Consider the following 14,259-nt stretch of genomic DNA (forward strand, 5'->3'; position numbering starts at 1 on the left):
ATGGCCATAAAACTCCTCGCTGTTTCTCTCCCTCTCCTTGTGCTCTCAATTGCAGTGATCTCAACAGCAGCCGACGAGAAAGGCCAGCCCCTGATAACGAAAGTTTGTGGCGCCACAGAGTTTCCCGACTTTTGCACCTCGGCTTTGAAGTCAGATCCTCGGAGTTCGAGTGCAGATGTTAAGGGCCTTTCAAGGATTGCCTTGGAGTTTAGTGCAACCAAAGCAAAAGAGGCTGCAGGAGTTGCCTCTAAGTTGATGCAAAATTCATCTGGCTATGTGGATTGGTCGAAGAGAACAACATGTTTCGATGGTTATAACTCCACCGCAGATCGAATTAAAGGGGAGGGGCTCAAATACTTTGAGGAGGGGAATTATAAGAAGGCATACCAAATTGTGAATCTTCTTACTGATGACATAAAATATTGCACTAGCTTTGGTGTACCACAGTTGGTTGAAACCAACACAATGCTTTCCAAGGTTATTAGTGTTGTAAAGACCATTCTACATCTCCTTCTCTAATTACCGATCATGTAAATGTGATTCTATATGATTAGAAATAAATGTATTGACTATTCATTACCTCTGCGGAGTTTATCTTTCTTTTAAGTTTGCAGGCTTGTTTTATCTTTTTGGTAGAAGACGTACACTTTTGATTGTTGTTAATTACTTAATCTTTCGCTACGTCAAAGCTATTTTGTTTTTATTTTTTTAATTTTTTTCAAGTCACACTAAATTAAAAGTATTAATTAAGAGAATATTCATATGTGGGTTTGTTTGAGAAGGAAATGCTATGAATGAAGTCATAACTCCCTCCTGGAAGTCATCTACTTACTCCAACAAAGCCCTTAGGTTGAGAGGGTATGGGCTACCATTTTACATATGTTCCTAGAGCATAACAAGTTGCAAAGTAATAGTCCATTGAAGCCTTCCTTCCTTTGAATAAAATAAATAAATAAATAAACAAAATAAAAGACCATTGCAGCACCCGTACTAAGCATCCAATACCAAATTTTACTTTGAAATTGTCAACAATTGAATTTACAAGACATCAATTTATAAAGTCTGAAAACCAGATATTATTTCAAGAGATAGATTATTTAGATGATCAATTTTTTGTACTTAATTTGTATTTATCATTCCAATAAATTTGGTCATTAGCTACTACATTTTTAGTATGACTATTTTAGCAACAACTATTGTGTTGTCGCTAATGTTAGAAAAAAAAAATTATATCAGCTACTATTTATTGGATTGGATATTTGACCATCTCATCTGAAAACTAATTAGTATCTAGTGAACGAAGTCAAAGCCTTTTATGGCATTCAAAATTGCATCCCGCAATAAATGTCTTACGAGCCGTCCAAGTCAGTAGAACAGCATTGTTGTACCACAACAAAAACTTTCACCTATTTTGCAACAACCCAAAATGCCATCACCATGGACGAAGCTAGACTTTGAGATGGGTAGGGGCCAAGGGCCAAAAATTTTAGTGGGTAGGGCCAATAGGAAAAATAAAAAATAAAAAATTTACATTTTTTTTTCTTGTGTTGGGGAGCCATGGCCTACACCGGCCACCCCTCAGTTTCATCCCTGGCCATTACATTATAATACATTCCTATTTTTGATTTGTGTATGGTTTTGAAAATAAGAACTTTTTTTTTTTTTTTTTTTTTTGAGTGGGAACTATTTACAGGAAGACGATTCATAACCTTAATAAAAACGAGCATATTCTTGATATGGCTGCCTTTACCTTTCTTTTAGCTGCACCTTTGCATGCTCTTGATCCTTTGGCGAAGAAAGGAATGTTAGAAGATATTGCACTATGATAGCAATATTGCTTGTTCATATCCTTTTGGAACCTGTAGATAGCAATATAACTTTTAGCTCATCTTTCCAAAATAATGCACTTCTTTGTCTAATTTTTTTTTTTTTTTTTTTTAGTTTTTAGTTTTTTAGTTTTTTTTTTTTTTTTCACTGAACAGGTTATGGCATGGCTGGATATGCATTATTTGTATGAAACAGAGTATGTGAAATAAGGTGTAGTGATGATTGAGTGTAATTTATGTCACATCTTGTATTCATTATTAATTTAATGTAAATTATATTTTGTTCAAAGAAAGAGTGGAATACTTGTATGATATAGGAGTTTGACATTAGCAATTCTATAAATTAAACAAAAGCAGAAATTTAATAAAATAAATTGAATATTAGGGTTAAATGCCTTTTTAGTACTTGCATATTAACGCCATCATTTTTTCCCACCTATGTTTCATTTTGTATTATAAATTATACCTCATTTATGGCTAAATACGGAGATGGTGCCACTGTTCATCTTCCGTTAATAAAACTAATAGATTTCCACATCAAACCTATCACAACGTGACACATGTCATATGCCCCAACAAAAAATAAACAAAAAATTAAAAATTTTTAAAAAATAATAATTAAAAAATAAAGGTTGCTTGAGCCCCCCATTTTGCTGATTTTGCCTTAAGGGGTGCACCCAACCCTCATGGGGAGTGGCTGTAACCACCCTTGGCTGGTTTGGAGGTGACCGAAACCACCTCCAACAGCCGTATTTGGCTTGGGGTTGTTCCAGCCACCCTAGATCAGCCGATTTAGGGGTGGCCAAGCGACCCCAAGGGTCATGGGGTGGTTCGGTCACCCCTACGGATAAATCTCAAACAAAAAAATTCATCCATCCCAGGCCATGGGGTGGTTCGGCCACCTCCATATAACCGGTCTGTGGTGGCCGAAACCACCCTTAAGGGCCATTGGGTTGTTTGGCTATATATATAATTTGAGGGTTCTCCTTGGGGGTAGTTCAACAACCCCAGACCAGCCGGTTTGGGGTGGCCATAACCACCCTAGGGCAAATGGTGGTGATTGAGCCACCCCGAAGATTCTTGGGGATGGTTTCAACCACTCCCATTTTGTAAGTTGTTGTGGTTCGACCACCCCCATACCATCCTTGAGCCACCCCTCAAAAAAAAAAAAAAAATTAATTATTTCTTTTTTTATTCATTTTAAAGGGTTTTAAAGTTTGAGGAAACTTTACAATTTACAAAGAATCCTTGAACTATCACACGTTTTGAGAATACTCCCCAAATTTCAAAAACTTTCAATTTCACTCATCGAAATTTCAATTTGATGCAATTCGCTCCTCCGTCAATTTTTTCCATCAAACTCTAACGGAAACCCCTTAAAAACCAAATTAGCAAGCTATTATCGGCCTGATAATAAGCGACGACTTTACATCGTTGCTGATACTTTATTATCAATGACGACATTTCGTTTTTGAGTTATGAAACTATATATTACCAACGACCCCAAGCATTATCAGCAACAACAAAAGTCATTGCTAATAAGGTCAAAGCTTTTGCGAGGACTTATCGGCAAACAAAAGTCATTAGCGACGACTTTTGAACTTTTAAGGACTAGTCATGCTAAAGTTAAATAAATGGCACAATCTCCATAGAACTTTGATATCTTAGAAATGTTTATAGATGGCAAGATTATTACAGTGTAGAATGGTCTTGACATCATTGGAAAGCATGGATAGATTAGAAAAGGAGATGTAGAATGGTCTTGACATCATCAGAAAACCTGGTTAGCAATGTATTTTTTACATCCAACGCATGTATTCGGTAGTTGCTACAAGCAACAGCTTTCCCATTAACATCATCCACAGCTTGGTATGCCTTGTCGTACTTTCCCAGGTCAAAAGATGGGATACCCTGCTGTTTAAGGTTGTGAAGAGTAGTGTTATAAGAATCGAAACAAGCTGCGCTCGCGGCCCAAGTCGCATAGCCAGTTGAATGGTCCAACACGTCAGAGGCTGCATCTGTAGCCTGCTTTGTTAAGGTTAAGGTTAACTCCAAGGCAATCCTAGAAAGGCCTTTAAGATCGGCTTTCAAACTCCGAGGATCCGACTCCAAAGTTGAGGTGCAAACGGCGGGAAAGGCGGTGCCGCTGCAAGTTTTGGTTATTAGGGCCTTTCCAGTCTCATCGGCAGCCATCCCACATTGAAAAATTGCTACTGAGACCACAAGAAGAGGGAGACAGAACCCAAGTTGTTTGATGCCCATTTTTCCTGCACAATGGAAGAGCTTATTGCAAGTTTCTTTATTTGCCTGTCTTTTTAAACTATCAATGTGAACTAATTGTGCCTGCTTGAATTAGATCGTCTCCAGTTCATTTGAACTGGATATTGAACTGGAGATGATCCTGGTTAGTTTTTTTGGCCTAATTATAGTGGGAAATAAATAGAGCAGTTTAAGGAAAATCTAATTGTTTTTCTTTAATTAGCTTACATCTGCACCTACCTTCGTTCTATTTTTCATTCTTCTAATATATTCTATTGGAAATGTTCAATTTACCTTTAGATTAATCTTAATTAACAAGGAAAAAAAAAATTCAATGGTGAATATGCTAAACGCAAAATAGCATTTCGCTTCTCCACACTGTAGATCTTAATAAGCCCAAATCTTACGCACACAAAACTCCCCCACCACCAACAAAACAAAACGACAAATATATATATATATATATATAGTTGAACCAGAGCTAGAGGCTGGGGAAGTAAAGCTCAAGCCCCTCTTCAATAATGGTAACCTTCTAAGCTCACCCTCCTCACCATCTTCTCCTTCTTCTTCACAGTACTTTCCCAATCTCATAAGGTAAATGAAAAGAAACAAAACCCACTTAGAAGTGAAGAAACCAATTTTCTCATTATCTTCAATTCTTGATGTTCTTTCTTCTAGCTAAATCTCCACAGTACGTACTACCACTGGGAATAACAAAAATCAAGCAACAGCAAAAAGCTTGGCACTGATGTCTCCAATCTACAAATCGGGTGTCCGAGTGAGTCTCATGTGAAATCTAAAAGTAAAAGCAAGAGTGGTGTGTGGGCCGTTGTTCAGTTAATTCAAAAATTTTCTTCAAAAGTAATTTTTTTAAACAAATTGTAGGGACCATGACCCTTACCGTGGCTTCGCCATTGGTGTCACTTATAATAGAAAAATAATTAACAGGAGTGGTGTGGGGGCGGTTGTTTAGTTAGTTCAAACTTTTTCTTGTAAAGTAAAATTTTGTAAACAGATAGTAGTGGCCGCAACCCTTACTGGCCTTAACGTGACTCCACCAGTGGTGTCATTTATAATAAAAAAAATAATATATATATATATATATTGGAGGGGTGGTTGAGCTACCCCATAGCCAAAATTGGGGATTACTTGGTGCAGGTGGTCAAGATAAGATACCAGCCACAAATTATAAGTTACCAACAATGACTTAAAGTCGTTACTAAAAGTTTATAAACAGACTCAAATGCACCTAGAGGGGATTGAATAGGTGTTTACCACAACTAATGCGAAATTTAAAAATATTAATCAACAAGCAATCAATCACCAAAATAATCAAGACAGTAAATCAATCAAACACAAAGATTTTGGTCACAAAGAATAAACCTTTTAGAAATCGTTCTAAAAGTAAAACCTTTTCGAAGCAGCCAAACCTAGGAAATCACTATAAGAAAATATTCCGAGATTATTGACACGGGAAGCACTTACTGTAACGCCCCCAAAATTAGCCTTGGCTAACCTGACAGGGTTACTGGCAATTATCTCAATTAAACCAACTTGTGGCTAAATAAGGAATCGCCCCTCTAAGCATTATCAGATTTAGTCTAAAGGAATGTGAAATTAATCTGAGAATAACTATAAATCATTATGGCACAAGTAAAATCCTCAAAATAAAGACATGGAGCAACTAATTAACAATAAAAGACAAACCTGATAACAGTATGAAGAATCCTAAGTAAAGTCTGTAGTGACAGCCATACCACTCTCGGGTTCTAGAAACAGATTTCCTAAAAATGTAATAATAGCGTAAGTCTAACGAATTAGTAAGTAAACCTCACAATTAAGTATGCTTGAGCTCATTTAAGCAAAAATAAATGTGCAATTTTAGTAAACATTTAAAAGAAGTGTTATCTCCGTTAATACACCATAAAAGTATTGTTTCGTTAATAAAAGAGTGGTGTACTCCCAGCGGCAATATCCTAAGTATTTTAATGCATGAAAAACTAATGTTTTATAAGTCATAACTCCCATGTATGGTCTACCAGAGATATTACCCTTTCTTAGCAGGGTTAGCGCTGTCCAGATGGACCTATAATATAATGCCGGTGCCCCAACCATTGTACGCTATTGTCCATCCCATTAGTGGCCCGACCAAGTTTAACCTCGGGTGACCCACACCACTAATAATGTTCGTCCTATAGTGACCACCCATTAAGGAATGGCTGCACCTGGTCGCGAAACCATTGGATCCAAAGCCCACACACACACATTTGACCATAGAATGAAGTCTATATAGTAAGCCCATGGCCATTATTCTGCACGTACTGGTGCCCATGTCATACGATCATCTTATCAACTAGTTACTAAAGCAGTTACCAAGTTATTACGAAAAAGTAGACATACTCATATCATACTCATGGTCAGTCAACTGACATATCCCATGTTTTTAAGGAAAGAGTTCGTAAGTGTTTACTTACCTCGTACGCTCGCTTGAACCCTCCAACATTGCTAAATTCTACTATAATGGAATATAACACACCGTTATACGTAGTACTAGAGGACCCTTACGAGTAAGATACTAGGTTAACCTAATATAAAGGGTTACTAGGGCATAAGTTTCAGAAATGGGGCTAAGGCGGATGTCTAACCTCCTGACCGTATGTCCAGTCAGTGAGTAGGCATTTCGGCCAAAAGCTCCTAACGAGGTTTCAAGGGTACTATACAATCTAGAGGCTACTATAACTCCTTCTAGGCTACAAAATAAGCACATGCATCGTAAGAAAACTCAACATAAGAAATCAAAGAAACTTTAAAACTCTTATCTTGATTTTGGTATGAAAGATTGCAAGAACTTTAACATGGTGCCATTACAACTCAAAACATGCAGAAAGGCATTAAGGACGACAATAAGAGGACAAGAATGGTTAAGGGATTACCTTGGAAAATGGCAAGAGTACAAGCTTTCTTCTTCCTCTCTCTCAATTCTCAAAACTCACAAGGCACTCACAATGGGTGGTTACAGAGAGCTTGGGGGTTGGATGATGGCTTCATAGGGGTGGTGGGGGTTGGTATTTATAGAGGAGAAAAGCTGGAGACGCTCACCAACTATTTTGAAAAGTAGCGGATGTTCGGTAGTATAGGGGCGTACGTCCGGTACAATTACACATTGGGTAAAAGGGTCCAATGTACGTTTTGGGTATTATCAAGGGGTTTTCCAAAAAGTAGCGTACGTCTGGTGTGGTCCCTTGGCGTACGTCCGGTGGTCCCCACGCGTACGTCCTCTACTAAAGATAAGAGCGTACGTCTGGTGGTCCCACGCGTACGTCCTCTACTAAAGACAAAAGTGTACTTCCGGTTCCCTGGGCGTACGTACGGTCAGAAATGATAGGCTTGGGTTTTACTTCAAGGCTTTATGGTAAGCGTGAAGGCTTTGGGTTATGCTGAGATGGCTTAGGGTTTTCTGTTTATGGCTAATTTAGAAGGCCATTTGTTGAGTAAGGGTTTAAAACTCTTTTTAAAACAATTTAAAATGGCGGGGTATTACAACACTTACAACCCTTTGCAAGTCATTGGCTCTGTAAGATCGACATGCCTCTAACTCATCTCCTCGCTCACAATCTTCTTCAACGTAATTCTCCTTTATCAGATCCTTCCAATAGACTTCACAATCGTAGCAATAAATCAATCTAACAAATACTCTAAGAGAAACGATTTAGCTCACAACATAAACTCTTTCTTAGCACAACCTCTCACTAACTCTAAGGTAAAAATTCGTACCCATTCAGATCTGTAGAGATCTATCTATATAACCTAAATACCCCAAGTCTAATTGAAACTCAATTACATGGAAAATAGACTTGGAAGCTACGGGTCATTCGGACGGTAAGTGAGATCGTTCGAACAGGACTAGTTTAACATGGGAAAACTAGTCCTTATGCACGGCCCGTCTGGACAGGAGGAACACACGTCTGGACGGCACTAGGTCAATATCGCAAACTCCAATTCTATTATGAGGCGCGTCTGGACGGCTTGCAAACGAGACTTCAGACGATGCTCTCAGGAAAATGGAAATCATCCTCATTCTGACTCCATGCAGACAGGCTTGTAAATGAAGCTCTTGGGTTGACGAATTAATATGCAACACTGCTGTCCGTCCGGACGGCCAAGTGTCCCATCCGGACGGTCTTGCCTGGAGATGAACTTTTGCTTGAAGATCACCGAATTTAGCCAAACTAACAGTTACTAAGAATATATTATCAGCGACGACTTTAAGTTGTTGCTAATAACTTATTATCAACGACAACATCTCAATTTGAACTTGAAACTATTGCCGACGACCCTAAGGATTATCGGTAACAACAAAAGTCGTCATAGATAGTATGTTATCAGCAACGAATTTAAGTCGTTGATCGGCGACAGCGTCTCATTTTGAGTTTTGAAGCTATTAGAAATTACCCTAAACATTATCAGCATGACAAAAGTAATTGCTAATAAGGTCAAAGTATTTGTAAGGACTTTTGAACTTTTATGGACGAAAAATGTCATGGCTAAAAAACTTTTTTTTTATGTTTTTTTTGCAGTCGTAAAAGGTGACACAGTAAAACATGATAGCTAAAAGAATATATGAAAGGATATATAAAAGGATACAATAAAAATGAGGAAAAGAGAACCAAAAACAAAAAGTTGAAGAAATGGCACAACCTCCCTAATACTTTGATATTTTAGAAATATTTATTCATGGAAAAGATAATTACAGTATCAGAATAGGAGATGAAGGATGGTCTTTACAACAGTGTTTTTTAATTTGAGTTTCTTTTCTTTTTTTAACATTAATTTGAGTTTCTTGTTAGACACTAATGTTAATTTTACCATATATAAGTGTTTTTTTTTTTTTAGGAAAACTGCTGGATCAGGTGTTTGACCACCTATCTAAATACTAATTGGTATTCAGTGAGAGAAGTCAAAACTTTTTATGGCATTCAAAAATGCACCCCGCATGAAATGTTTTAAGAGTCGTCCAAGTCAACAAAGTGACATTGTTGCACTGCAACAGAAACTTTCATCTATTTTCGAACAACCCAAAAGGCCAATACATTATTTATTTTGAGACAAAGGGAGAAATGCATTCCTATGCTTGATTTGTGTATGGTTTTCAATATAAGAACTCTATTTACAGGAAGACGATTCATAGCGTACATAAAAACGAGCATGCTCTAGCTTGATATGGCTGCCTTGGCCTTTCTTTTCATTGCGCCTTTCCATGCTCTTGATCCTTTGCCGATGACAGGGATGTTACAAGATATTGCACTGTTCAAAGTCTTTGTCTAATTTTATAATTTTTTTTTTTTTCACTGAACAGGTTATGGTGGGGCTGGATATGTCACATCTTGTATTCATGTTTTTAAGGGTTAACTACTTTATTAGTACTTCGGTTTACACGTTTTTATTTTGCCCTTTCTGTGTGATACCTCACCTATGGGAAAATGCAAAATCGATACCTTGTTAATTTTCGTCAGTCTAAATTAACAAAATTCCACGTCATCGCCACGTGTCACTCCTAAAATATGCTACGTGTCACCCCAGACCAGCCTTGGGGGTGGCTGGCAAACCCCATTAGCCAAAATGGGGTGGCCGGCCACCCCATAGAACTTTCAACTTTTTAATTTTTTTAGGTTTAGTTTATTTTATTATTTTTATTTTTATTTTTTATGACACGTGGCATATTTTGGGAGTGACACATGGTGATGACGTTGAATTCTGTTAATTTAGACTGACGAAAACTAACGAAGTATCAATTTTGCATTTTCCCATAGGTAAGGTATCACATTTGGCTGTTTTGAAAACATAAGAAGGAAAAAAAATAAAAACGTGTAAACCGATGTACTAATAAAGTAGTTAACCCTCTTTTTAATTTAATGTAAATTATATTTTGTTCAAAGAAAGTGTGGAATGCTTGTATGATATAGAAGTTTAATAGTAAATTTGACATTAGCAATTATATAAACTAAACCAAAAATTTAATAAATAAATTAAATATTAGGGTTAAATGCATTTTTAGTACTTGCGCTTTAACGTCTTTATTTTTTCTCACCTATGGTTTATTTTGTATTATAGATGATACCTCATTTATGGATAGATATTGAGATGGTACCACCGCCCATCTTCCGTTAATAAAACTAACGAACTTTCACATCAAAACAATCACAATGTGACATGAGTCATATGCATCTACAAAAATCGTGTTTTTTACTGACCAACCATTTCTGACGTGTCAATGGTACTGACACGTCAAAAAACCCTTCTAACATGTAATTTTTGATGTGTCTCAACGGTTAAGAGGGCGCATGTCAAAAAATTCAAGCTTTTGACGTGGCATTTTCACCACGTCAAAAACATTTGACGTATCAAAAACTGGAACGTAAAAAAAAAAAAAAAAATTTGACGTTCCAGTTTTACCACGTCATAATTTTTTTTGACGTGTCACATCATTTGGCACGTCAAATATATATATATATATATTTTCTGAATTATTTGGGTTTATACTCAGATTTACGTATTAACCTGATATCCAATACATTCAATATATGTCCAATATACATTCAATTTATTCAATATACATCCAGTATCCAATATCCAATATCCAATATCCAATACATTCAATTTAATTCAATCCAATATCTACATTTAAATTATCCAATACATTCAATTCAATTGAATCCAATATCTACATTTACATTATCCAATACATTCAATTCAATTCAATCCAATCCAATACATCAAACATATCCAATACATCCAAGTAATCAAATACATCTAATTAATCAAATACATCAAACATATCCAATACATCCAATTAATCAAACACATCCAATTAATCCAATACATTAAGCATGTCCAATACATCAAACATTTCCAATACATCCAATTAATCAAATACATCAAATATATCCAACCCCATTTCAAACATATCCAATACATCCCATTAATCCAATACATCCAACCCAATACACATATAAAATTCCAATTCAATTTGCATATGCATACAATACATATGAAATTCCAACACAAATTAATTAAACAAAATTCCAACACATATACTACGTTCCAACACAACACAAAAGAAAACAAATATATACATCGAAAATACGTTCCAACACTACAAATATCTACATCGAAAATACGTTCCAACACAACACAAAACAAATATACAATCAAACTATTTCTATTCTATCTGCTACAAATATACAACGCATATAAGTTCCAACTAGTCTCAACAAACATATAGTTTGATCTAACTATAACATAGCAAATAGTAACAAAATATATATAAAACTTAACAAACAGCGTTGAGAAACCACGTGCTCAGTCCAAGTCAACATAGTCATCTCCCAACGCTTAATCTGCATTACCTGCAAATGAGTTGTGAACCAATGATAATCAATAAAAAAATTCAAAGCACAGATATACAGTGATGCAAATATATGTTAGTTCTAAAATGAACCACAGAAACAATGTGTTGCTAACTGAGACTTTTGTGGAGACACAATTCTAATAGTTAAAGTGATTGATGCGGGCTATAGTCATGTTAACTGAAGGATAAAAAAAATAACACGAATATAACATTACCTCTGTCGGGCGCGGATCCAGAGGTCGACGCGAGCATGGCCTCAAGCTGACGGAAATGGGCCTCAAAGATGGCATCTTTCTCTACTATCTGAGCTTTTTGTTCTTCAATCTGTTTGGTCATCTCATCCATCGCATGTCTTTGTTGTATCTACTCCTCTTCAAGTTCTCTAATCCTATCCATCATCTGTGAGAACGAGGAGTTTCTAGGGTTCTGCGACTGTGTCTGGGACGATATATAGTATGAATGTATGTTGTCCCGCACCGGTAGAACATTCGGACCCACCTGTCGGACCCTGCCAGCGTACTCAACCTTATTTCCGTGCATCTGAGCATACGCATTATTCGGGGTCCACCATACCGTCCCTTTAGTCACGCTCGACGTCAATGCCGGGTTAGTGGGTATCAATTCCTTCATCCTCTCATGTACGTTAAATAACAAGTTAATATCTCATATAAAGAAGGTTAATCATAAATAATTTATCAAGTAATTGCACATCTCTCCCTGACCACATCATTTGAATAGTCACCGTCCTTCTTCGTGTGTGTCGAGATGTAAGCTTGCGCTCGAGTAAGAGTACTGCCCGAAGATAAGGCTTGCATATATATATATATATATATCATCAAAAAAAAAAAACATAAACATACGGTTAGATACGTATATATATCTATATATATGCGGTAAATAACACAAATACCTCTTCATGTGTCGCCCTAGCAAAGCTCATCGACCCGGTGCAATGAGGTGTGTTGTTTTTTGCTCGCATTGCCTTCATGTAGGCAGCATACTCCTACATAAATACTATTTTTAATATGTCAGTCCTAACACAATTACAATTAATGAAACTACACTACACAATTACAATTAATGAAACTAAACTCGTGACCTACCTGATTCTTCGGGTCACACCATTTATCCAACAACACATCCAAGTCATAGGCGTTGTATTTCGAAACGGCATCTTGACCCATTCTCACCTTCACGGTGTTAGGAGTATCTCCCGGCTGAATTTTTATCGCGTCTTCCACTAAGTGTCTCCAACTCTTTAGCTTCACGCCCATATCTCAGAACGCGTCATTTTTTATCGCATCGAGATTGTACTCAAGCGGGATGTAGAAGTCCGCCTGCACAAGTTAGAAAAGTAAGGCGTATAATTTACTCATTAACAGTGTTTAACATAATGAAATATACAAGCTAAAATATAACATATATTTTAACCATACCATTAAAGCGTCCCATATATCCTCTTTCGTACAGGGCGGTACATCCGTCCAGTCGTCTTGTAATCTAACATAATTCCAGCTCCTTATGATGTTGCCGGTCGTCCTTCGAAATTTTATCCCGCTAAATCCTACGGGCTGCCATGCTCTATTGTACTCGCACACGACCTTTTTCCCAATAGGGGGACATCCCACGTCTTGTTCGATGGTTTAATGGTCACCACTTGAATATGTGTGTGCCCGTACGTCTCAACCGATGCCTAACACATTAATAATTACCGATGTTAATTATTTGGAATTCAATAGTAACTACATAACTTACATACGTATTCAATATTGGTATTTGAAGCATATATACTTACTTATTGTCCAGAGCTGGCGACTGCCCAACACTTCTGGAGCAAGGTCATCAGGCTGCGAGTCATGCATGGCACCTATCCCATCATCCACGTCCGCCGGTCCCTGTGTCTCGTTGTCCTCCGGTTGCGATGGCTCACTGTAGTTCAAACTTGTGTTCTCGTGGGGAGGGAATAACTGCTCTACATGGCCATGTGAACATATCCCTAACTCGCTCATCGTAGGCGGCAGGACTAGGCATATGATACTCTTGCTCCTTGTCGTATGGAGACGGCTGAGACTGATACCCCATCTGGGACCCTTCTTCATGCTCTAGAAGTACTGGTCTATACCCCCAGTCGTCTACCTGTGAGGACCTCCGTCGTCTACTCTTCCCCCTGATACTCATATCAACCTGTGAAACGCATCGCGCACCTAATTAATTATGTATACAATAAATAAAATATACATTACAATTACCAATCAATGTAGAAAGAAATAACAAAAAAGAAGTCAATTAATGTGAACTACATATATAATTTTATTTTTTTGAACCACATACTTTGGCTACTGGAACCCTAATTAAATAAAATAAATCTAGGTTAGTTAGTTAGTTGTTATTTTTTTTAGTGCATTTATTTAATTACATCGTTTCAATTTTTTGCTTCTTTTTTTTTAACAAATAAACACTTACATTTAGTTTTAATTATAACATCTACATAATCTAAATTTGCAAAACCTAAACAAAATTAAGGATATTTAAATGCATTTGTTATACATGGGGACCCTAGATAAAATAGATCTAGCTAGCTAGCTAGGTTATTTGTTGTTATTTTATTTTTTCGTTTTTTATGACATTTACATAATCTAAATTTGTAAGACCTAAATGAATTTTTTATATATGGGGATCCTAGATAAAATAGATCTAGCTAGCTAGGTTATTTGTTTTTTTTTTTTTGTTTTTTGTTTTTTTTTTTTTTTTTTGTTTCTTATAACA

General features: G+C 36.7%; 2 protein-coding genes across 2 annotated transcripts; one reads left to right on the forward strand and one right to left on the reverse strand.

The window, feature by feature from the left end:
• On the forward strand, nt 1-519 carry LOC132169530 (pectinesterase inhibitor-like). Its single transcript, XM_059580554.1, has one exon. The coding sequence runs from the start codon at nt 1-3 to the stop codon at nt 517-519; it is 519 nt and encodes a 172-aa protein (XP_059436537.1).
• Nucleotides 520-3,563: 3,044 nt separating this feature from the next.
• LOC132169531 (pectinesterase inhibitor-like) lies at nt 3,564-4,088 on the reverse strand. Its single transcript, XM_059580555.1, has one exon. It carries the CDS (start codon nt 4,086-4,088, stop codon nt 3,564-3,566), a length of 525 nt encoding a protein of 174 aa, XP_059436538.1.
• Nucleotides 4,089-14,259: the final 10,171 nt, after the last annotated feature.

Source organism: Corylus avellana, chromosome ca2, assembly GCF_901000735.1.
Source record: "Corylus avellana chromosome ca2, CavTom2PMs-1.0".
NCBI lineage: Eukaryota > Viridiplantae > Streptophyta > Magnoliopsida > Fagales > Betulaceae > Corylus > Corylus avellana.